The sequence below is a fragment of the Bombus vancouverensis genome, chromosome 9, assembly GCF_051014615.1.
Source record: "Bombus vancouverensis nearcticus chromosome 9, iyBomVanc1_principal, whole genome shotgun sequence".
NCBI classification, from domain to species: Eukaryota; Metazoa; Arthropoda; class Insecta; order Hymenoptera; family Apidae; genus Bombus; species Bombus vancouverensis.
In genome coordinates, this window is record NC_134919.1 from 14,351,181 (window position 1) to 14,375,522 (window position 24,342).

Below are 24,342 nucleotides of genomic sequence, written 5' to 3' on the forward strand. Positions count from 1 at the left end.
CTACCGCCACATAGCGATGAAAAAATGGAACTAATTATCAGGTGGTAAAATTAAAAAATTTAAATTTCTCGGCTACTGGGTTCAATGATTTAATTTTTGAGGACATACCTGTAGATTTAGAACCTAACGATGTAATTGAAATCAGTTTCTTCTAAATATTCCCCTTCATAGTTATAAGCAATTTTAAAAAATCGTTTATTTTATGGACCATGGAACGCCATAACCATCTAGCCTCGAAATCGGGAAGTTCGGATTTCTTAATTTTACTCCTGTCGATTAGTTTCATCTATTCCCTGTTAGATGACAGTAGTGCCACATTGTCTATCGACAAAATGATTTTCTAAAATTGCTTATAATTGGGAAACTAGACATACTTAAAAAAACTAATTTTAAACAAAAACATTCGTTTGAAACGTCAAAAGTTAAAAAATTCTGTCTCGGAACTGAGAAGTTGGATTTCTTAATTTTACCTCCTGTCGATAAGTTTCACCTATTCACCGCTAGATGGGTGTAGTGTTTCGGGGTCCATGAAACTAGCAAATTTCAAAAATTTTTAACGTTTTTACGTTCTTATGCTTTTTCTCTAATAGCTTCACGATTTCTGTATGTACGTTCTTAATAAAAAAAAACTTTTAATATCGGATGCGTATAATAAAATTGATATTAAATTTCTCTCGTATATTATATTTCCTTTCATTTCTTTCAGTGGCCATTCAATTATGATTCTGTGCTCCTGTTATCTTGGAAGCTTTTTAATAAAAATTTATAATCTAAGCTGAGTAAACAAGAGACTATCCAGGAATAATATATAAATATGTGAAGTTATTTAATATTTGATAAAAAACTTTATTTATTCATTTGGTACAAAATAAATTGTGTTACAATTTATAATAATACATTTTAATATTATTTATGAACATAATGAATACTATTTACGTTTATAAAGATAATTAAGAGAATTTTACAAAACTTTTACATATCTAAAACTTTCCATTGCCTTTATTCAGATATGTGTTTAAAGAAGATATACATACAAGATAGGAAATGAATGTAAAAAAGGGATCAAAAACTGACCCAGAACGCAATGTATGTAAAGAAGCGGTAGGTAGAGAGGAATACAAAGAGCGGAAAACAGGGGAAATAAAGGAGAATGACCTGACAAGACGAAAAAGGATCGAACCCGTTGCAGGCAACAAAAATGTGGCACTAAGCTTTTAAATAAGCAAGTAAATGCAACACTACTTCGCTGCTCATCCGTTTCAAATAGAATTTCATCCTCTAAAAATTATTAATTGTAAAACTATATAAATTATATATCTACTTATAAGGACAAAAATCCCGCTTGCTGCAAATATTTTATTAAAATTAAAAATGCGTCATTTTTATTTCACCTATCAGCATAATGTATACTATATAAACACGTAATACATATTGCGCGTGTCACCATTCACAAACACCGAAATTCACAATGCATTCCGTAGATGGTAGAACAAAAACACAATACGCTCTTCTATACGCTATAGTCTACTCAATTAAATCGTTCCATTCTAAGGAGAACTTTTAAATACATACATACATAGCTTCTTCCGCCTTTAATGCGTAGCACTTCCGCAATTAGAATTCTTGATTTACCCGTGAACTATGTAAAAAGAAAACTCATGTTCGCTAACTTCGAGCAACATCTAAAAATAAGTGAATTAATTCTTTATTAATTCCTCTGTTAATTCCTATCAAGCAGATTTCTGATTAAACTCTTTCATAGAGCGTAGAAGTCCCGCTAATTATAATCGGGATATATATATTTGCAACGTAATACATACATATTTACAATTTGTTGTTTCAGAAGAACCGTTTGACAGAGATTTTGTGTGCCACCTCCTACACATCATATTCTACTAATACAAATCCCCAATTTGGGGCCAAAAATTCCTGTCGATTCCTAAAGAAGGATTCATAATTTGTAAAGAATTGCTTAGTTCTACATAACAGCTTAAAATTAAACAAAACTGTATGTATTTGTACTTACGTACTGCCACTACCAATTGTACTGGCAGAGAGTAACAAAGTAGGAAAAGCGTAGCGACATCATCGTTCCAATAGAACGGAACTAGCTCGAGTAGACCGTAGTCAAGTTGCTTGGCTACAAAATCGTGTTCGTATATACGTCGGTGCATGTCACTTGCACCAGTCGGTCGCAAGAAAGGGACGGAACAAGTGCCAAGGAAACATGGCGACGCATTGGAACGTGCCACAGTAATGCAGCTAACGTGCAACGAGATCGTTTCTATCGAGTGATCAAAGATACCCGTGGCCTCGCACACGAAAACATCTATCTGGCCAAATGACATGGGAATTTGTAATCGAAGGCACTTCCTGCTGACAATATGCACCTTGCAACTCGTGAGTTTCTTCGATGGAAAAATGTTTTTGTCCTCTCATAGAGAAAATTATCGTCATCCTGTGACACACGTAATTCGTATTTCTCTAGCACTGAGTCACTGCGTGGTATTCTTATGAGAAGACTCTGATTATTGGACAGATATTAATCATCGAGTATTTTTTAAATAAAAATAAAGAGTTTAAAGAGTTTGGTCTATGGATTGTTGCATTGATATAAACTGTAAACGATTCGAAATGTTTTATCGACGATATCATGGCTCGATGAAACATAGGCACATGCTTGATTATCGCATCGCTTTATCGATCTATAGATCGCATGGTTTATCTCCGCGGAATAAAGATCTCCGTGTAGAAACTGACCGATCCATTTAACATCGCTTTTACTACTTTCTAAGCGCTTTCTTGTCGACTCGCATCGATACCGATACAGAGTTCTACATTGCACTACAGAGATGTTTTTGCTAATTGAAAAATGCAGTAAGTGCATATGAAATAGGATAACTTAACAAAATCGGTTAATTCAATATCGTGTTAATTGATGCAATATCAATTAATTGAACTTTAAAGGATTTAAAATGGAATATGATAAAAGTAAAAATACAATGGGATGTTATTTAAAGCAAGTATCTTAGTTGAAAGCAAAAAATATGTTAAATGGTTCATGAACACTGGCTCGCATTTGATCCATCGGATTAATTGGGTATTTAGAACACAGAGCAATTGGTGCAAATTAAGATTGTAGACAAAAAGGAGTTGGTAGAAATGAAAGAAATTAATCTTTTAAGATTCAGACATATTCTACTCAGACTCTTTGTTGATTTATTGAATTTAATTGGGATTATTTCATTTTTGCTTGTAGATCACTACGGTAGAGCGCCAGGTCTTCGACTTCCTGGGCTTTATGTGGGCCCCGATACTGGTCAATTTTTTCAACATTATATTTGTAATCTTAGGGTTTTTCGGAGCTTTTCAATATAGACCTAAATATATCATATCAGTAAGTACAATCTCTTCATTTTATTTTAATATATTTTTATATACATATTTATTATAAACAGAAATAATTGTTTGTATACTAAATTTATTTTAGTATTGTATATGGAATACACTATGGTTAGGGTGGAATATATTCATGATATGTTTCTACCTCGATGTTGGTGTACTTGACAAAGTAAGTATTCCTTTTTAAGTAATTTTTTTCATCATTTTAATTGATTTTTAATCACAATTAATTTTTTAGAATAGTGATATTTTAAATCTTGGTACTGGTAGTTTTTCCTGGTGGCATGTCAATGGACCAGGTTGTAAAGCTATTTATGATGTTACTGAACCAGAATTATTCAGACCTGCCCGACCTACAAACGTGACAGATTGTGTGCTAGATTATGAAGTAGTTGAAATTTTACATGCATCTACTCAATGTATCTTAGGTGTAAGTACCATTAAGTTTCACTATTTAGTAAAAGTGTACTAATTACAATATTTAAAGTAATATTTCTTTTGTTTTAGTTTATTGCAATAGTAGGTGGTATTTGTCTAAGTAAGGTTTTCCTGGAGGAAGATGATAGCTGTAAGTATAAAACTCAAGAATTTCTGTTTTGATTAATGCCAGTGTCAGATTAGCATAAGAATTAGTTTGCAGAGTGAAATTATTTTCTATTTTATCCTGGGATATTATTTGGTAGTAAATTTAGGTAATATTTTTTCCTGATATCGGTAAACAAGATCTAGGAAAAATTTTCAAAATTTAATTTTTTATTTTTATACAGTCAAAAAACTAAAACGTGCAATGATAAATCTTTTTATAATACAGAATAACATGTTTCGCTACAGAAAAAGATTGTGCCAGCCATTCTGGATATTTCTTTTTTAATGATATAAATTTAAGATTTATTATTGCTTGAAAAGAGGGTTGTCGGTTACAGTTGATTTCATTGGTGGATTTGATCCTCCACTTTGGTAAGTGCTTTGCCTGATTCATGGTTTGCACGCATTTGCTCCTTTTGTAAAGCACGAAGTAAAATGGTTTCTCTCATGCACATCATTACTCATCGATTCTCTTGCGAATGTTCAATGTACTGTGAAATAACATCTTTGAAGCTTGAATATTACGCGAATTTATTTTTCGATCTCTGATACAACATGTATTGCAAACGTATAAACTGTTGTGAAATTGGCTATATTCTAATGAGTCTCATATACCATCTAATTTAATTTTAATCAAAAAGAATCACTACCTTCACGTCACAAACACAATAAAATTCGATCTAATGCAATCGATTCTACGTCATATTTCAGTTGACTTTGTGGGAGGTGATGACTTTGGGTTGGCAGGCCACACGCCGTTACATCCTATGTACGTTAGCTACTCGGCTCTTCCATCACCTGCCCACCCTCACAAAAATTCCGCTCAAAATTACCCCGCAGGCACAGCTAGCTCTCATCAATCAGTTTGTCACGATACCAGCTTCCCAAAACATAACGATAAAACATTTAACAGCTCCGGACGAAGTAAATGTAGCTTCAGAAATGACACGATCAGAACTGAACGAAGCAATCTATCCAGTCGCGACTTAAAGTATGTTGATTACTCTAACGACTATTCGAATCCGTTGGATCATTTACAGAGGCCTGTATCCCCATACGACGAATACGATTCATTGGACAGTGCCGCTAAATTGAAGTATCAAAAGAACAAATTGTACCATCCGCACTCGTCCAAATATAGTCCCGTTGCATCTCCGCGTGTCAAATGTCGACCTGTTGCAGCAAAGCAAAATAAAGCCCCCAACAAGCCTAGAGTCTTTACCGACCACGTTCGCGAACAGTCAATGCGGTCGTTTTACTCAGATCCAAGATTGGCAATTGAGAATCAACAGAACGTGACTGACCAAGAGAAACAGAATAGGTCTAAAAGAGATAGTAGACCTCTGTCGTTGTATGCCAGTAATTTTTAAATTGTTAGAAATTAGAAAAATATATATAGAGTTTATTTCTTTCTAACTTAATCCATTCGAGGTCGGGGTCTCATTTGAAGAGGATCCTGAGAAATCTAATACTATTTTTAATATTTCAGCATAACAGTGAACCACTTTTTTATTTAAACCGATAATGATGTAAATGTTTCACCCATTTCTTTTTATACTATTTGACTTTTGTATAGTGTTTCCTGAAGATTTCTAAATTATTGATTTGCTTAAAATTCTTTTTAAGAGAGTTTGCGTTGGATTAATAGTATAGGGTGCATACAGTGCATCGTCGACCTCGAATTGATTAAAACAGCATATGGACTGAAGTGAAATGTATTTTAATGCTATTTTGTAGAGAATTCGAAGGTGTTACATAGAATTCCTATCCTTGCCAAATAGATAGAACGATTAGAGAGTAGCTAGCTTAGGGTGCCTTCTCCGATTGATTTCTTCTTGTTAGTCTAGAAAGAATATCTTTTTCTTTCCTAAATCAGTTTTTTAACATCACAGTAACAGGTTAATAATTTCTACTACGTCTTTAAAGTATTTCGACTGATAACGCAGAATAGACAATGTGTGTTCAGTAGCATCGTTTGCTTTTTTTACGAAGATTTTTATTTACATTTGCTCATAGATATTTTCATATATACGATTCATGTTGGATTAGACAACATGCATTATTATATTAATGCATACACTGTGATACGTATAGAACTATGAATCATGTTGGTTGAAAATGTTTATTCGATCTTTTTATTATCGAACTTGTAACTTTAAGAAGCTATGCTTGATAGATGAGCTTTCATAATATACGAGACAAAATAACGTTGCATCTGAAAGGGAACGAAGAGTACAGCATGAATGGAAGAAACGCTATATGTAAACATTCACTAATGTATAGGATTATTTATATTTTTTTTTCCTTTTTGTTATACGAATAGTACTTATTAAGAATTCCCTTGATGACACGCGTGGCCTGGCTTACAACATAGCATTATGATAGAGACCTTTAGACTGCATTGAAATTAGCTTATTGTATCATGATGGTGAAGAACTTGTGTTTATAAGGTGCTGCGAAACACTTTTTCATTTTAATGAAACGTGTATGAGTATTTGGTAGTGCATGCTAATACTTGTTTACGGTTCTTAAGTTCGATAGAATATTTTATTTTATATTCTTCTTTTTTAAACAACGATGAAGCTACATTTTGCATATCTATGTAGATGAAAGTATACAAATAATCGAAATTTGTAAGATATCATATACACAGACTCCCTCATAAATTTTTACTAAATTAGTACTTTTGACATTCCATGGATCAATCAATCAAAGAATGTCTAATAATATGTCGAAGTTAAAAAGAAAAATCTGAAGTGACAAAGACTTTGTGCTGAAGTGCTGTTCTTATTATAGACTTCTGTGCATCTTAATTACACAGAATGTTCTGTGAGTTGCAGATCAAGGCTCGTTGAAATATTAGTTCAATCATAAGTGTGATGAGTAAACAACATTCAAAGAATCATCAGGTATTTAACAACTAAACTTATATTCTAGAGTCGAAGATTGATTTAATTAAGATATAAAATTTCATTAAAGAAAAAAGAAAGATATACAAATTGCTTACTCACCAAGAATTGGTTTCTTCAGGTGGCACGAATATAAATCATGAATAGGCACGAAGATATCACTGTTTCCACTGTTCTGATAAACAGTTGGTTAATTTGCCAACAATCAAAATCGCACAATAATCGATCAATGATCATTTAATGCAATCCGATAATAGACAATACTTATAATGCAATGCTTATTGAGCTATGCATATACAAATGCACTGAAGAAACGGTAGAGTTACGTTTTGCAGTGATTAATTGATGCTGATAGTTATATAATTTTCAATGTTAAGTATCTACATTCAGGTATACACCTATTCTAAACATCTGTCACAGTCACAATGAAATAGCTCTATACAATAATGAGTTGTTTTTCTCATCACATCTCATTGGACCTAAAGCTGACCTTGTTCACGACTCACGATACTGCCTGTGCGTTACTTAAGATATATTACTTTAAGTTTAATTCTTATTGAATAACTTTGCAAACATTGCATACAATATTATTCGCACAATTATATGATTAATCATCTATTATATTTTAAGTCAGACATACTTGACTTAATGAATTTTGCAAGTAAATTGCTCACTAAATGTATACTGTACATATATATAATTACGTTTACGTATTTTACGTAATTTATTTATAAGAGTAATAAAACGTTTCACATTATGTACTGGAGGATTTAGCCGAATATTTAATATTAACGAGTCACTTCAGATTCAACGTTGAAACGTTTGTTCGTAGTACAATCGAAGATTCTTTTATCTTTCCCTTCTTTTGTCGAAAGCTTGTACAGTAGTGTCGTTGTGTACTCCGTTTAAGGCCGTAGATTTTAATTTTATAGTATAATTTATTTTACTGTATCATATAATTTACTTTTGGTGCAGTTTACTGGCGACAATAAACGTGCAATGCCTACTACTTGCTTGCTTTTTTATTTATTAACCCCCATTCTTTTCTTTCACTCCTTCTCTAACATTCTCCTATTCTTCTGTGGGTTTTCGGGGAACTATTTTATTTTATTGTATTTTTTTTCATTCTCGATGTTTTCGTCTCTCAGTCAGTACTTTCCTACTAGATTACTGCAATCTAAAATCTTTACACGATAATTTACCATTTGGTTAGACGAATAAATGACAATTTTAGACTAGGTCTGACTGATCCTTTAAAAAAGAGTCTAACTAATTCAATTACTCAAGATCACGTGAAAGTCGCATCATCGTTTGAAAATTTAGAAAAGAAATGAACATTGATCAGCCATCGAATCGCGTTGGGAGCGTGTTTCTCGCTGTGCATGTAATAATTCAACCACTTCGATTGTTTTTCTCATTCATACAGTTGAAGATTTGTATTGATACTTCGATAACACGCAACTACATTTGTCACTTGACTCAAAAGTGTGTGTTTAACTTTGCAGTTTGTGCTTGGTATACAAATCCAAATATAAAAATCTTAGAAAATATTACTACTTTCTAATCTTCGTTCCAAAAATGAAGATCCGACGTGATCTATAAGAAATTTCGTTCAAATGTGGAGTAAGAATCGTAAAAAATTTAATACCTAAACTTTATAGTAATTTTTTAATCACTTATTACTTCGAGATTCGCCTATCTATTTAATATTCCATTTTTAGATTTCAAATTTCATCCAAAATCACCGCAACTATCTACATTCAGAATTATTGCAGAACCAATCTGCGATATTAATTCGTCAGTATCCAAGCGCAAACTGAATAATTACCTTAACAGAACACCTACTGACAAGATTTTTGTTTGTTTCCAACGCAGCCCAAGCTAAGCGGAAGAAAAAGCAACCGCGGCCTCTGTACAGCATCGAGTACTCTCAGCCAGAGCCCACGGTTCACGACGACAGCGTGTCTCCAAAGCCAATGACTCCACGCAGAGTGAAAAGAAGATCTGTGATCTCTCGTGACGGGACAAGAAGATCCAGCAGAAGGAGTTCTATAAGGCAGTCACGCAGAAAGAATCCCGTGAACAGAATCATGGATCATCAGGAAAGTCTATACGCTAATACAACGCCCAGCAATCTTACCAATCAAAATGTGAATTCATTGTCTCAAGGCACGCTCAACTATGATAGAATCTCGATGAGTTGGGACAGAGATAGGAACTCCAACTGGCAGCCGGAAGCTGTGAATATGGCTGTGTCTTCTCCTACCTTATGGAACCAAGATTCTTCTAACAATTATTCTAACACTAGCAATTATACGAATCAGAGTTACCCTAATTGGGATGCTAGCAACTCTACCAGAAATCTTACTGATAATTGGCAACCAAACGAATTGAGTCCAATGCAGTGGCAAGGTCAGAGTAATCCAACTTTTCAACAAACTAGTACGCAAAGCTTAAACGGGGAAGATTTGGATGAGATCTATAATAATCGACCAGCTAGTGCTAGGTCAAGTTATAGCAATTATCATGGAGTGAGAGCTACACCTCAGGTTCCCAACAGAACAGATATTGTTAGGCAGAGCCAGAGGCAATTTGTTCTCAGTGGACCTCCTGCTTATCAGGATACGGTAATCTGAGAAGTCTGGGGGGAGGTGGTTGGAAACCTGCGTTTGGTGGATGTTTAGTTGTTTAAGGGAATAGTTTGATGGTAATATCGTTTAATGTGTAATTTTTCGAATTGTGATAGTTTTAATGTAATTATGGAATTCTGTAATTCTCTATTGAGAAACTAAAGTATTTTTAATCGTATAGATCTGTTTAGAGGAACTTGTAGAGGATCGAGATCTAGAACCATTGTACTTAATTTTATTAATTTTTATTTTAATTTCAATTTTAAAGGGAATTGATACTAAACGTCCAATACGAACATAGGTTTATTTTTTGATAAGTTATAGTTACTATATTCTTACATTGTAATTGTTACTATTAAGGAACAGGAAGTATTTGTTACTTCTCTGATCGATCAAGCTTTACTCGATAACAATGGATGCAATTGTCTGCATCTTGTTATACTTTGCGATAGATATCTTTAAAGTTTATTAACTTTCAGAAAGATTTCGCGATACTTCGATCTCGTAGCGATCTTCTATGATTTTTAAGCTCCGCCTTTTTATCTCAGGACAGTAACTCACGTTTTTAACAAATATTTAAAAGTCATGTTTCATACAATTCGCGATATATACGTATACTCGTACATATCAATCCTTGATAAGACTTTATCACAGTTGCAATGCGAGACGATAAAAAATTATATCCTTCATACGAGAAATAGAATTCACGCGTTAGATGAAACTATACGAATTCGCTGTTGTACAATTTTTAGAAATCTCTTTGCTCCACAACATTTTCAATTATCTATCCATTATTAACACGATTATTTATAACACTGAATTGTTTTTCATCGGAGAAGTCATCTGTAAATATCGATCTATGATCACACAATCATCCTTATTTATACCCTTTTTCACCTCGAGCCTTCGAAATGAAACGTTTACGCGATATTTTAGAGAAACATTAATTTTTCTACGCTCTATTTTCTGAAAATGAGATTTTACAATGTATATTGGACGCCATTCGTGTTATAGTCTTCCAGGTATCGAGAAAAGATTGTTATAAAATCGTGAATTTCACGGTGACCAATCTAATGAAAAATTTGGAAAACGAAAAAAATGATTACGTGTTGTAATCATATATATAATAAAATATAATAAAAAAATAAAAAATGGTCACTGGTTGAATTCATAAACGTGTTTAAACGCTCTATGCATGATAAGTGCAATAAGAGATATTTTTTCATGCGAAAAATCAAAATAGACTACGTCGATGATGATAGGACGTGTGAAATGAAAACCAAAGTATTAAACATCGGTGTAAGTTAATGATAATACTTGTAATATTCTGTATGAATGTAAAACTGCCTCAACTCTTTCGCTGACTGTCGTACAACATAGGTTTAATTAATTAGGCGGTCAACTTACACGATCCAAGTACTTAATTTTTATTATTCTTCGAGAATCTCTAGACGCTTAGTTCATCGATCACGTAGTTATATGTTACTTAAAAATATCATTATACTCTTATTCAACGAATGTGTTGTCTTATTCTTTTTTTATTACATGTTCAAATACTGCGTCGATGAACAAGGTGTTGATTTTTAGAAATTTTAACATTAAGTTTTTAATAGGTTTCTGTTGCCACACGATTGTCTTTTAATAGAATTTTTTAATCGAGGCAATATTAAATACAAATATTCGTTATTTTTGAAAATCTTTTCGATAGGTCGATCTACTGTGATACTGTGCAGTGGAAAATATAAAACAATAAGAGATTTTTATCATAGAAGGAATGAAAGGACCAAGTGTAATAAGTCAAAATAAATTTTGAAAAATCGAAGTTTCGACTTCGATTTTATTTTAATTCTTAATTCGTATATGCAGATTTTACTTTCTATATATAGAATTTTTTATGAATACGATTTGAATAATAATTTCATTTTAAGGTCGAAAAAAGTAAAGCATTAGTGCCGTGTTATATAAGTATTAAATATTAAAAATGCGAGATTAATTCTCAAAATTATTTGCAATTTCTGCTTATGCGAATCACTTTTTCGTTTTTCCTTCGCACGGTATTGCAATTGTATAATTGTACTCTCTGTATTTTATAGAATTTATCGTATAAGTATGTTAAGTTTATTTAAAGGGCAGCTACCTTTAATTAATTACGAAATCACGTAAGACTCAACCGTCACCAGCTTGTACTTATTATATTGTTTCTGATTCTTCACGCTCAGGATTGTACACGATTCGTCATCGTTTACTATTACCATTCACCAATGTACAATTATAACACGAAGCAATAATAGCAAGACAATAATAAACGAAGAATAATTTTGATTCAATGAATAGTTTTATTCTCAAACATAAATTTAATAGCCAAATTCTTTCAAAGATCTTGTCTTATTTTTATCGAGTCTGCGTGGTATGTTTTTTGAAGCGATAAATGGAAGAGCGATATACAAACGCTGTACATACACGTATATGATTTTTAAATGGATTTAAAGCTTTATCTAGATAAAATACGAACTGTTGTTGATAACGAATAAAGGATTAAATTTAATAAATATTAAAATAGGTATTAATACAAAAGCAAACATTTTTTCGTGTATAATGTAATCGAAGAATAAAAATTGGTGAAGTAAATGAAAATTCTAGCTTACAACAAGGAAAAGGTTGCGTTGTCTGGTACTTCATGCAAGTGTTAATTGTACAGAGAACTTTCAAATTAGAGAAAAGCGTTCGTTAAGATGTAGAATCAAGATTGTAGATAAGTACCATTCTTTAAGCTCTTCATTTTAACGGAATATTTCCTTTTAATGACGTAGTAACACAAAAACATACTTAGTAGTAACTAAAAAACACCCTCGTTAATATACAAATCTATAAAAATGTATAAAAAATGTCAAACCTTCACTATGCTTATCTGACCAACACATTTTATATCACAGACGAATCAATGATCATCCAACATTTACCAAGCACCGTTCTCATATTCCACGAACCTTCCTATGCAAATCAGCTTTCACAGAAGGAAGGGATTCGAACCCTCCACGTCGAACCCACAAAAAGATCCAATTCGCATCAACCCGTTCAGCAATCACTTCCATTCACTCACCAGCCAGCAGATGAACGTTTATACTCTGGTGAATTTCACAATGCCGCGTCGAAGTCGCGCATGTGCCCTATTCGCCGGCTTCTTTCCCTCCTGGCAAAAGACCCTTTCTTGCCTCAGTACCACGTTATTGTCGGGACGTCGAGGGTCTCTCGTGTCATCGTTTCTGAGAACTTACGTGTGTCTAGAAGAGGAAGATCGAAGGAGGAAGTGTCAGCCAACGTGAATCTTCGTGCCAGTTAATCCACGTCGAGTTACTTCTTCGCAGTCGCGCTTTGCTTTGGCGAACAGCTCGAACGAACTGCGAGGCGATCGTCAGGGGCGTGAGAATGCTGAAGATCGTCAAGGTCGGCTCGAACGGACTCAGAAGGCTGCACACAAGCAATAAGGTGCGAAGAATTGCAAGGTCAAGTAGATTCCGAGAGATTCTACTTCGTAGATTTATTGATTGGAGGATTGCCAAGAGCTCGGGCTTTTTGGCACGGCGTGAGAATGTCTCATCGATTGCTTCGTGGACTTGGTGTTCAATACAGAGTTAGACTAGAGGATATTTAATAATTTATTTCGAACGATTTCGCTGACTTTGGAATTAAGATGTGTTGTAGAATTTCATATTTATTGGATAGAGAATGAAAGAATGTTCAGTCGCTGATAATTGAATTTGGAGAACAAGAGCAGTATTCAAGGCTGATTATTTCCTATTTAAAATTTTATAGAGAGCTGGACCTAGAAATATTTAAAGGATTATAAACTTTGCAGCTGACTATGAAATACGTGTTGGATAGAGGATGAAAGAACGTTCGATTGCTGATAATTGATTTTGGAGAACAACAGAAGCATTCAACATTGATTATTTTCTGATTATTTTGTGGAGAATTAGATTAGATAAACTCTATAACTACTTGTCTTCGAAGGTACTAAAGGATGTTGGAATATTTGGTTACGCTAATTGAATTTGGAAAGTACAAGTATTCAGAAGACACGAGCAGAATCTTCTAGAGGATTAGAGGATTCGTTGATTAGGCAGTGTTGAGGTGCTTCTGACCTCGAGGGAGAATCGTCGCTGATTGATCAATCACTAAAAGAACTCAGACGTTGTTAAATAAGACGAAAGTCTAAATGAAAGAGCGCAATAAATTGAATATTCTTTTATCGAAATATTCGACATATATCGAAGAAAATACATTTACTTTTATTTTAATCTTAACATTCTGTGAATATTTGCGTAAAAAATAATACTATTGTATAAATGTGTACACAAATCATACAGTGTATACAGTTCGAGGGAAAAAGGTATCTGACATAACGGAGGAGACGTGTTAAAATTGTTCGTTCGCGGTGTGTCCACGTGGGCGACAGCAATGTCCCATTTCAGCGACAGAAATACGCGGCTACTTGGAGTGCACGCGTCTGGATTGGACCGTGTTAACATTTCTGCGCGATAAATTGATGTCAATGTTCATCAACGAGCTATCATACGTCTCATGTTATTTATCATTTATAGTATTTGATCTAGTATGACTAAAAGTCATGTGGAATTTATAGAATTGGTTTTCCGATATCGTGGAAAAAATGAGGGGTCTCAGAGGGGTTGAAAACAGAAGAAATTGCGAATAATTATTCTTCCGCAATTCAAATTCGAAATTTGTTCTTGTATTTGTATTTGAACTTTTCCTTAGAAAACCTGGAAGATTAAAAAGCTTTAATATATAATATATTTAATAAAATCCATTGTGACTTGTAAACTCTGTAAAACTATGTATGAAATTTTGGAGACAAGGTACATTTTAGTGCCACTTCCCAATTATTTGAATCGTCTTTCGATCATTCAACTAAAAGTTGGATTAAAAGTTACAGAGAATAGATCAGAATTCAGATGAAAAATATGAGTGAAGCATCTATAGAAACAATTGTACGTTTCTTTTATTGTTTTCGTTCTCGTTCATGCAGATCCTGCTGATCTGAATTAAGGGTACACGTGGCAGGTTTCGGCTTAGGGCTATGGTAGTTGATTCATCGAAGAATCAATACAGAATTGCTTGGCAACCACCACTTTTCACCCCTCCTACGTTTTACCGACCCGAAATTTGTTTATCGATCGTTGGGCCGGTTTCTAAAAAGCGGAATTGTGCCTCCTTCTCTTTTTATTTCCACCGCTTTTTTAAAGCGGATTTGACGTTGAAATGGAAAAATTGGCACAGAATAGAATAGCAAACGCACAGAATAGAATTTTATACGTTTAATTTTACTATTCTGAAATAATGAATGGATGTAGTAAATCATACTAATTTTTAAGAACAATTCTATATTACGTTAAATGAATTTAAATTCAGATTACAATACATTTTTCTAAAGGCACTTAAATCAAATATCGATAGACGATAATTTGAACTATATAATGAAAACATTCAACGAAAAGAACAAGTTTCAAAATAAATTTGAACAAGTTTGAAATAAAATCGAAACGTTCTCCAACAAATCGTGACAAATTAGAAAATAAAATAAAGCGAAATATTCTTCGAACATGCTTGTTCTAACTAGTTTCTACATTATTTCAGAGACGAGCGGCGGTACCAGCGTCGAAGAAACTGGGACGTGCAAAATACTTGGATGCCGCTTTTGGAAGTGCCTTAGAATTAGAACGAGCACAGACACGGTAATTAATTCATTATCTTACTTCTACCTCTGTTTTATTCTAAATTTTTACAACAAGTCACTCGATTACTTTTAAATTTGTAATTATAGCGTGATCTAAAAGATATCTATTTACAAAGTTAGTTTTAAACAACTCGATTATGTTTTGTAGTTATAGTTTCGTTTCAAAGAACGCGCGTTCTCGTTATTTATTCTCTGTCACGAAGCTACTAATATTAACAATAAGCGATACGACTCGAATGGTGTTACATTTAATCGCGCAAAATGATCCGTAATTACGTGACATTCTCGAATTTCGCATAGCTCCGACCGTGAGAGGAAAACTACGACGTTAGACTAAGTTCTCCAGAGAATATGAGATTTCGCAAGGTATAACGATGAAAATCTATACAAAATCTATACGAGATATGTACATTATGGAACATCACTTCATATAGGCAATGTTAAATCTCAAAAGTTGATTCCTCTTTTTAATTCGCAATTTTATCACTTTTGCAATTAGACAATTTCACGAAGGGAGTATCGACACTTAGGTAAAAAAGAAATGCAGAAAGTCTACGAAAAAGAAGCAACTATTCCTAATATGTATTGTTCATTCCGAGTTCTTTGATCTTTTTTTCACCGTCAAAGGTTTAATCGCTGGTTTCTTTTTATTAATCATTAGTTTCGAAATCATCGGTTGTGATACGTAAGAGAGAATGCCTCTGCAAATAGTGTAATGAAACTATTTCGATTGCATAATTCAAACAACGAACGAAGTCAGAGCAGTTGAACCACGCCAATGAGTACAATAGTCTTCGCAGATGTTTAATCATTTCGTTCATTTAGATAAAAAAAGAAGGATCGTTTCTCGTAACAATGAAGAAATAGATCCGTACTACTAAGTGGAACACAATGGAGTATCAATAAATCCGAAGTAATCGATACTGGTGGTTCTCAATCGTTTCTATTTGTAGAATTGTTAATTATCATGATACAAAAAGGAAGAAAATGCAATTGTTCCTCCATTGATTCTGCCATTTCCATTTAAACCCCCCTGTAACACTAATCATTTGTGTATTCTTATCTTTCAAGCAATTGTAATATCTTTTTTAAATTAATCTCTTTAATGTCACCTTCCAGTTATCTCTCCATTCTTCCTTTTGTAATTAATTCGATTATAGATCATCCTTCAAAATTCCTTCTCTTTCGATTCGTAAATTGATGACATCGAAAAGATGATATTGATTATTAATTGAGAACCATTGAACGACAGAGAACTCGACCCCATAGGTTGTAATTTATTGTCTGAACGTCATTGCTGGCCATTTAAATACTCCAAAGGATGTCCCTTTGTTGTCTCTCAGAACTTTGCTCGACTTTCGAGAAACTCGATCTTTCGCAGAAGAGTGTCTTGTGTTTGAAATAGACGTATTTAGATAATAGAGCTTCTCATTCAACAATGGACGATTAGTATTCGACCGATTGCTTTTCGCGTTAAAGACAGAAGATAATGGACAGTTTCGACTTCTGTGAACCATTTCTAGACGATTTTCCTCATTTTCGAAAAACGTACTTACGGTAAGAATTGTTACAAAAATCAATACCATACGTATAATATTTCCATATCGTATCATTTTCATTAGTCACAAAAATTGTCCCGAGATGATTTATTTTTAAAGGATTTCTGCGATTTGTGGTTGATTTATATTATAATATACACTGTATAAATGCGAAAATATGATTTGTCCTTCGATGGAAATTAAAATATAATGTCTCCAATAATGTAAAAAGAGATCTGAGATTTATGAAAGTCTCAATGAATTTGTTGAAGTAGGAAGCATATTTTATTTACCTTCAACTTTGCATAAGATTTTTCGCATTGTCGGCTTTAAATTGAACTAAAAAGCTTTTGTCACTATTGACCACACGATCGTCACTGTCGACGGTCCAGTGGTTCTAATTAAGCCTAATCAACTGTTTACCGCAGGTGTGATTTATTGTGTAGTATTCAACGTTTGCTTGCGTAAATCACGTGTTCATATCGTGCTATAATGCAACCAATGCGTCGAACATAAAATTTGAACAAGCTCTTTGATATGAAATATTCCCTTAGGAAATACCCTTGCACAATTTCTTTAGATATTTACCTCAAATTCTGCTTTTTTTCATTTAAATTCCATTTATTATTATATATATTATAACTACTCTATACATTATAAATCCATGTTTCATTATTTAATTTATTATCATTTTGTTCATTATAATATTTTGTTAAGGAAAATAAATAAATAGAATATGTAGGAATTGAAATTAAAATGGAAGGATCTTATTAAATCTGCTCGATAGATGTGGAAATGGTGTGGAAAATATTGAGATACTGCGCAAATATGAAAACATGAAGTACAGTAATAGATGAGTAAAGAGACGGAGCAGAACAACTAAATAGTAGGCAATCTTTGTTTGCAGTTATGCAATTCTTCGGAATCTCGATGTACCGAACCTATTTGCTCCAGAATATACATACTCGAACCGCTCTCATGGAGATTGCTACCTGTTAGCATCTTCCGCTATTTTTGGATCGTGTTTTCCTTTGTTCGAGTGGGGTCGTTTTTCTCAGCTAATATAAGACCGCGTTTCCGGTTATCTCGTACAAACCAACCTGATAAGAATTGTGGAGGAATTGTCCGTGACTCTTCTGAAAGATCTTCCGTTTGGAGAACATCCATCAAGATCGTAGAATTCGACATTATCAATCAAAACTGTGACTGTCGTGTGGAGCGATGTGCCAATTAATTCGAAATATCGATTTTTTTAATTAATACTTGAATCGTTTATTGATCAGTGCTTAAACAAAAATTGGTAGATAATTCTCCAATCGAGTATTTTGAATTGCAAGAAATAGCAAATTAATTTCAAGTTACATACAAAGTTTTTTTAATTTTGATATTAAAATATGAAGGACATGGATCAGAGCAGCATCGTTATGCCTTGTATAGAATTGAACGATAAATGTTCAATGGAAAATTCGGAGTTAGTGCCGATGAGTAGCTTCGTCGACCCTGAATACTATTCAATGAGAACGAAAATTACGTGTTCAATGTGGTTAGAAAAGAAGAGTGAAAATTCGAGGAGGATGCTGGCGCGTTTTCTTAGGTAAAATACACGATTCTCTTTTTAATCTCTTGTCCTTATTCTGTTTTTGCAGCGAGTACAGCTTCATTCATGACAGTCATTACATGTAGTGAGTACTGTGCAACTATGTTGCTGTCAACTATTGCATGGTGCAACATGTGGAATGTTTCAAATCATTTTTTATAAATTGTAGCTATTGAATTCTCCTTTGGTGAAGTGATAATAGGTTTTCCCGTTTCTTGAATACTATGTCTATGTATACAGACCGTTGTCAAGTTTCTTCGAATTGATATAATTTGTCATAAACTTCGAGATTTGTAGTTTTAATATAATTGAAATTGCAGAGTGAATTTAAGTTTTCTGAGGAACTTTACAACAAATCTCTCGAATTTTTGTATTATATAACAATATTCTCCCTAAAAGCAATTAACTTACTTACAATGAACATTTACCATAGAGAACATTTATATACAGGTATGTATACGTGGTGTGTTATTTAAATCATTTTAAGATTTTACCATCACTGTCACTCATTACAGTACTGATGCAGTTTTAAAATATTTTGTGTAATATATTCATAGAAGATTTCTATAAGTGTTCAAATATTTTTGTGGGTCACTATATAAGTTCTATCATCTATCATACATATCTTCTAGTAAATGTACTATCATCTTGTTTTTCTAACTTTGTTTTTTTATAAATAGTGTCATTCATCTAATCAATTTCTAATAAAAACTAGTGTTAACAAATTACGTCATTCAATAAACGTCAACTTCGTTAGTCAAGGTATTGATGACGATGCAGCCACAACTAAATTTAGCTTCCCTCGATAGAAACTTTTCAGATCCAAGTTTCAAATGTCTCTGTGGTCTATGTTTTGTTACGTTTACAAATAACGAATATTGGCATAGATCCTAGCTTATGCGTACAATACCCACTATACTGTATCAACTATATGATTAGTAATAGTTATGCATGACAGTGGTGAAGTATGTCTTCCCCAAACTTGTTATTATTGTATATCGATAAAAGCAAAGATATATGTTATAAAGTCAAGTAAATTCGTCACTTTGCCAAGATAATAAGTTGCATGCCATGTGGCAAGAATATAAGTAGAATGATGCACAATAGTAAGCGTGTTATATCCTCCCTCTAGTAAATTGCACCAACGTAGACTGAGAAGATGGTAGTTTGAATTTTTATTGCTATTTTCCGCATTTTACTCCTATTTTACAAATTCCATCCATACTCGGCGATCTAATTAAAATTACACAAATATGAAACGAATAATCGTCCAATTTCTCTACTTATTTCAGCACTAGAGATCAAGATCAAGCGACGAACGCGGAAGATGTCCTCTTCGACATGTTTAAAAACGAGGATACCGGCCTCCTAGCGGTGGGAAAGTTTTTGGCTGTAAGTATATCCATCAATTTCATTTTCATGTAATTGATCATTTATTATTTCATTCTCATATAATTGTAGGCTTTGAGGACCACCGGTTTGCGAAACGAAGACCCTAGACTTCAAGAATTTACGGATAATTTACGAAAGGAACACTTGAAGTGCGGAGGTCACGAGGGTGTATCTCACGAGACTCAAAAATTGAATAGAGAACAATTTAGACGGTAATTTCCTCGCGGCGAATTAACATAACTCTCGTTTAATGTTATTTAAAAAATAAAAATTCGCGATACTTAAATTGCTAACAAAAATTCTACCAATTTCTTTTGTTTCTGCTAACAACTGTCCATGATTTAAAAAAGATCTACCGAAGCGGAAGATTTAGATTTCTTAGATTCGTTCATAAATTCGTAGATCTAGATCGGTTCAAGATCAAATGATTCGAAATGAGTAGCTTTAATTAATATTCAAATTTCAACTGTATTTCAGAATTATAAATCCGAACATAGTGCTGATCTCGCGGGCGTTTAGGCATCAATTCATTATCCCCGACTGGTCGGGCTTCACCAAGCACATAGAGGACTTCTACTGGAAATGCAAATCGAACTCGGAGGGCAAGGTCGCCTCGTACATACCGCAATTAGCGAGGATGAATCCAGATTACTGGGGCGTTTCCGTTTGCACGATCGATGGACAGAGATTCAGCATCGGCGACACCTCGATCCCGTTTACTTTGCAAAGTTGTAGCAAGCCCTTGACTTATGCGATCGCTTTAGATAGGCTGGGACAGGAAGTGGTCCATCAATACGTTGGCCAGGAACCATCCGGACGAAACTTCAACGAGTTGGTGCTAGATTACAACAGTAAGTTTTAGATTATTATTCGTAGATTGCAGATTTTATATTTTTATGAACGCAATTAAAAAATAAAATCTAAATAAAAAATCAGTTTTACCTATTAAAAATTATAACGAATGCTATAGTTTGAATATTTTCTTCTTAGCTGTATAAATACTCTCTATTGCTTTTTTTAAGATTTCTTGTTTCTTTGCCATCGTTTTATGTATTTGATATTTTTATGTTTTATTATTTTTATATTATCAAATGTCACACATATGTATAAATATTTAATTCCTTACAGAGAAACCTCATAATCCTATGATCAACGCTGGGGCAATCTTAATTTGTTCTCTCCTAAAGTCTCTAATCAAGCCTGAAATGACTTTAGCCGAAAAATTCGATTTTACAATAAACTACTTCAAGAGGCTAGCTGGTGAAGAGAATCTAGGCTTCAACAACGCTGTGTTTTTATCGGAACGGGAAGCTGCTGACAGAAATTACGCACTTGGATTCTACATGAGGGAGCACAATTGTTATCCCGATAAATCGAATCTAAAAGAAATCTTGGATTTCTATTTCCAGGTAAATTCTCTTGGTTTGTCTTTCGTCGTAACTTGTTACAGAAAATACGAGGAAAATGATGTTGAGAAAATATTTAAATAACATGTTTGTTGTAAAGTGTTGCTCCATGGAGGCGAATTGTGACACAATGGCAGTGATGGCAGCCACTTTGGCCAACGGTGGTATTTGTCCCATCACCGAAGAAAAAGTTTTAAAGCCTGACAGCGTTCGAGATGTTCTGAGTTTAATGCACAGCTGTGGAATGTACGACTACAGTGGCCAATTTGCGTTCAAGGTAATTTTTTACCTTTTTAAGGAAGGATATTAAGCTAGAAAGAAATATTCTTGTCATCAAAAGCAGCTTAATAAAGATAAGTCGCGAGAAGAAATCAAGTCAAAATGAAAATCTTGCGAAAATGCAATTTTTTACTGAAATGTTTATCTTTCCTCTGAACTGTTCTATCAATTTATCCTTCGCAACTTATTATTGATAGATATTGAAAATAAATTATGTAACTGAGTATAGGTTGGCATACCAGCGAAGTCCGGAGTGTCAGGATGTCTCTTGGTAGTGATACCAAACGTGATGGGTATTTGCACGTGGTCTCCACCATTGGATCCCCTTGGGAACTCCTGCAGAGGCGTCCAATTCTGCCAGGAACTCGTCTCTGAGTTCAACTTTCATAGGTACGCATGTTATTGACTTCCGTTTAGCGTGCTTGCATAGATTTCAACTTACGTTTAGTTACATTTTGCACACCAACGATCACAATAGAAACAACGTATTAGCTTTTGTAAAAATAAAAAAGAAGTGAAAGAAAAAGAGAAACAATAGTAGCTGCAAACACACGAAGCTTAGGAAAGATCTAAACGATTAGATGTCCACTTTTAGATGTAACAAATTTCTTGATTGTTTATGCTATAAAAAGACCACCGAGATCAGTGATAACACACATTAATCAAACTGTTTGTTCTCCTTCCTTTGCTTTTCTCACAACCCCTGGTACACGCAAACCCTGCACGAACATACCAAACCCGAACAAACACGTTCTGCCTATTACTCTCTTCTTTACATCGTCTGTGTTCATTGATGTCCCGTCGTTTTCCATCCCGTCCCGATTAGTGTAGCACCTACTATGATCACAGGTACGACAATCTGAAGCACGCGACTAACAAGAAAGATCCGAGGAGGCACAAATACGAAACCAAAGGGCTGTCGATCGTTAATCTTCTGTTCAGCGCAGCCAGTGGCGATGTTACGGCGATGAGAAGGTTATTATCATTAATTATTTGATTATTAATATGCTTCAGCTTTGCTATTATTGAGACGTATTTTATTTAACTCTCATTGCGACATTTTCGGTGCAATCATATTTTTCTATTATTAAAATTATTGATCATTTATAACAGTTATTTGCGATCAGAACACTTACAAATTAAGAATTTTTAGATATTCAATTGCCTAAAAAATTTCTTTGAGATTGCAGATTTAGTGTTCCATAAACAGCCGTAGAGATACGGATATAAATTATAATCTATATTTATATTTAATTTCAGGCATCGATTGAGCGGAATGGACATGACCCTGTCGGATTATGATGGTCGAACAGCTCTGCATTTAGCTGCTAGCGAAGGACATCTGGATTGTGTCGAATTTTTAATCGAACAGTGTGGAGTTCCTCACAATCCTAAGGACAGGTAAGTGCCACCTTAGTCTTTCTATCTTTTACCTTTGTATCCCCTAATATCCATAAAGAAGATAAATTTTACAATAAATTCCCAGTCAATTCATCTCTCGATTAGAGTCCTTCGATTAATTTTCAAATTTATTCCAAAATACAAAATAACTATATCTCATGGAAATATCGGGTTTTAAGATGGGGAAAAAGGCCGATCGATGAAGCAGAAACATTCGGACACATGCAAGTGGTGGAATACTTAAACAACTACGCTATAGCCTTAAAGACGGAACAGAAAAACGAAGAAAAGGAGAATAATACGGAGGAAGGGGATCAAATAAAAGTAGCTGAATCAACGACGCAAACGCCGATACCATAAGATCATAGCAGCTTTAGATAGGATATTTTTCATAGAAAGTGCGCGGCGTGATTGACTTACAATAAGAAAATGACGGAAGGATCTCGAGATCACAGTGAATCGATTATTTTCCTACAAAAACACACGTTACGGCTGATTTAGTTTATTTTTACGATTAATTGAATTTGCAGCCTAGAATCAAAATCATTATAATCTTGTTCTTACCACCAAACAGTGTAAATTATATTTATAGCCGTTTCTTTTCTTGTGTCTTAATTATTTGATCTTTTTGTATGAATGTGTGCGTATGTGTATAGATTTTAAGAAACGTATGAATGTTTTTTTGAACTATGTTAATTATTTTTGTTTCTTTTTAACAGGATACGATTCGTATGGCATTTTTAGTATTAAAGATTTATCGTTCATGAAATAGCAGCGGTTTGGATGACAGAAGGCTAGCACGTTCATGGTAATTTTACAGTATTATTTACGTGATTTAGTTCTTATTTATGATAAGGAAATGTCGTCTGTTTAAGTATTAATTTATATTTCGAATGATTGTGCAAGAGAACTGACGTATACCGATGATAATTTCTATAATAGTATAAAGAACATTTCGTTCATTTACTACGATACTCGTTCCTACGTGTTCATCGGTGTATGCTTTAAGTATCAGGAAGGAAAAGTTCCAAATTTAGGTACAACTAAGAATCATTTTCTATCAATTTGCAATTGACACTTTCCTAATTTTAATATTTCCTGTTCCATTTCGTTTAACCTTCCATTTTATTGCTATGTTATATTATATTTCATCAGCGTAGTATTATATTGAAATAAAACGATTTATTTATGACAATTGTTAATAACGACATTTTAAATTGAAAAAACCAGAACTGTGATTGTCTGTATCCTATATATAAAATTATTAGTCAAAGGAATAAGGGTCGTGGATCTCTATATTAGTAGAGGAAGAGAACAACAAAAAGTGGCTACCGGAAGCGTCTTCTGCTTCCTGTATAGGTGGTACATTTTACCACTGCCTGTTTATTCAATCAAATGTTCAACCCTTTATTTGGCAAAATGGAAGTGCAGAAAATTGTTATTGTTTA

The 24,342-nt window shown here is 33.7% G+C and overlaps 2 protein-coding genes and 1 long non-coding RNA gene across 18 annotated transcripts; 2 read left to right on the forward strand and 1 right to left on the reverse strand.

Moving 5' to 3' along the window:
- Positions 1–822: 822 nt before the first annotated feature.
- LOC117154945 (uncharacterized) lies at positions 823–12,914 on the reverse strand. 5 transcript variants are annotated; one of them, XR_004463854.2, is made up of 5 exons: positions 12,802–12,914; positions 12,514–12,716; positions 2,027–2,458; positions 1,821–1,939; positions 823–1,682 (listed from the first exon to the last, which is right to left on the reverse strand). It is a non-coding gene; the product is annotated as an uncharacterized LOC117154945 (long non-coding RNA). The 5 variants fall into 5 exon arrangements; XR_013059272.1 differs by having other exon boundaries at positions 2,027–2,524; XR_004463853.2 differs by having other exon boundaries at positions 12,420–12,716.
- NKAIN (sodium/potassium-transporting ATPase subunit beta-1-interacting protein) lies at positions 2,259–11,853 on the forward strand. 5 transcript variants are annotated; one of them, XR_013059271.1, is made up of 7 exons: positions 2,259–2,400; positions 3,260–3,397; positions 3,491–3,571; positions 3,641–3,832; positions 3,910–3,970; positions 4,699–6,896; positions 7,018–7,905. XR_013059271.1 is itself a non-coding variant. In XM_033330395.2 (7 exons), exons 1-7 carry the CDS (start codon positions 2,347–2,349, stop codon positions 9,530–9,532), a joined length of 1,935 nt encoding a protein of 644 aa, XP_033186286.1. In that variant the 5' UTR covers positions 2,259–2,346; the 3' UTR covers positions 9,533–11,853. The 5 variants fall into 5 exon arrangements, 4 of the variants coding, with proteins under 4 accessions (XP_033186286.1, XP_033186279.1, XP_033186280.1 ...); XM_033330395.2 differs by lacking the exon at positions 7,018–7,905 and adding an exon at positions 8,772–11,853 and having other exon boundaries at positions 4,699–5,346; XM_033330388.2 differs by lacking the exon at positions 7,018–7,905 and adding an exon at positions 8,772–8,896 and having other exon boundaries at positions 4,699–4,756.
- GLS (glutaminase) lies at positions 12,877–24,099 on the forward strand. Of its 8 annotated transcripts, none has more exons than XM_033330380.2 (12): positions 12,877–13,012; positions 15,182–15,279; positions 18,466–18,501; positions 19,709–19,808; positions 19,878–20,020; positions 20,286–20,659; positions 20,937–21,217; positions 21,315–21,491; positions 21,723–21,883; positions 22,325–22,468; positions 22,754–22,894; positions 23,074–24,099. In XM_033330380.2, the coding sequence occupies exons 1-12, from the start codon at positions 12,953–12,955 to the stop codon at positions 23,252–23,254; spliced, it is 1,896 nt and encodes a 631-aa protein (XP_033186271.1). In that variant the 5' UTR covers positions 12,877–12,952; the 3' UTR covers positions 23,255–24,099. The 8 variants fall into 8 exon arrangements, with proteins under 8 accessions (XP_033186271.1, XP_033186273.1, XP_033186274.1 ...); XM_033330382.2 differs by having other exon boundaries at positions 22,343–22,468; XM_033330385.2 differs by lacking the exon at positions 12,877–13,012 and adding an exon at positions 13,201–13,219.
- Positions 24,100–24,342: the final 243 nt, after the last annotated feature.

Excerpts from the sequence above, each read along its gene's own strand:
- NKAIN (XM_033330395.2), top strand. The coding sequence starts at position 2,347 with ATGGGAATTTGTAATCGAAGGCACTTCCTGCTGACAATATGCACCTTG. Across the intron at positions 3,833-3,909 it reads CTACTCAATGTATCTTAGGT|TTTATTGCAATAGTAGGTGG; the intron begins GTAAGTACCATT and ends CTTTTGTTTTAG. Across the intron at positions 3,971-4,698 it reads CCTGGAGGAAGATGATAGCT|TTGACTTTGTGGGAGGTGAT; the intron begins GTAAGTATAAAA and ends GTCATATTTCAG.
- GLS (XM_033330378.2), top strand. Across the intron at positions 18,414-19,708 it reads ATGCTGGCGCGTTTTCTTAG|CACTAGAGATCAAGATCAAG; the intron begins GTAAAATACACG and ends TACTTATTTCAG. Across the intron at positions 22,895-23,073 it reads CCTCACAATCCTAAGGACAG|ATGGGGAAAAAGGCCGATCG; the intron begins GTAAGTGCCACC and ends TCGGGTTTTAAG.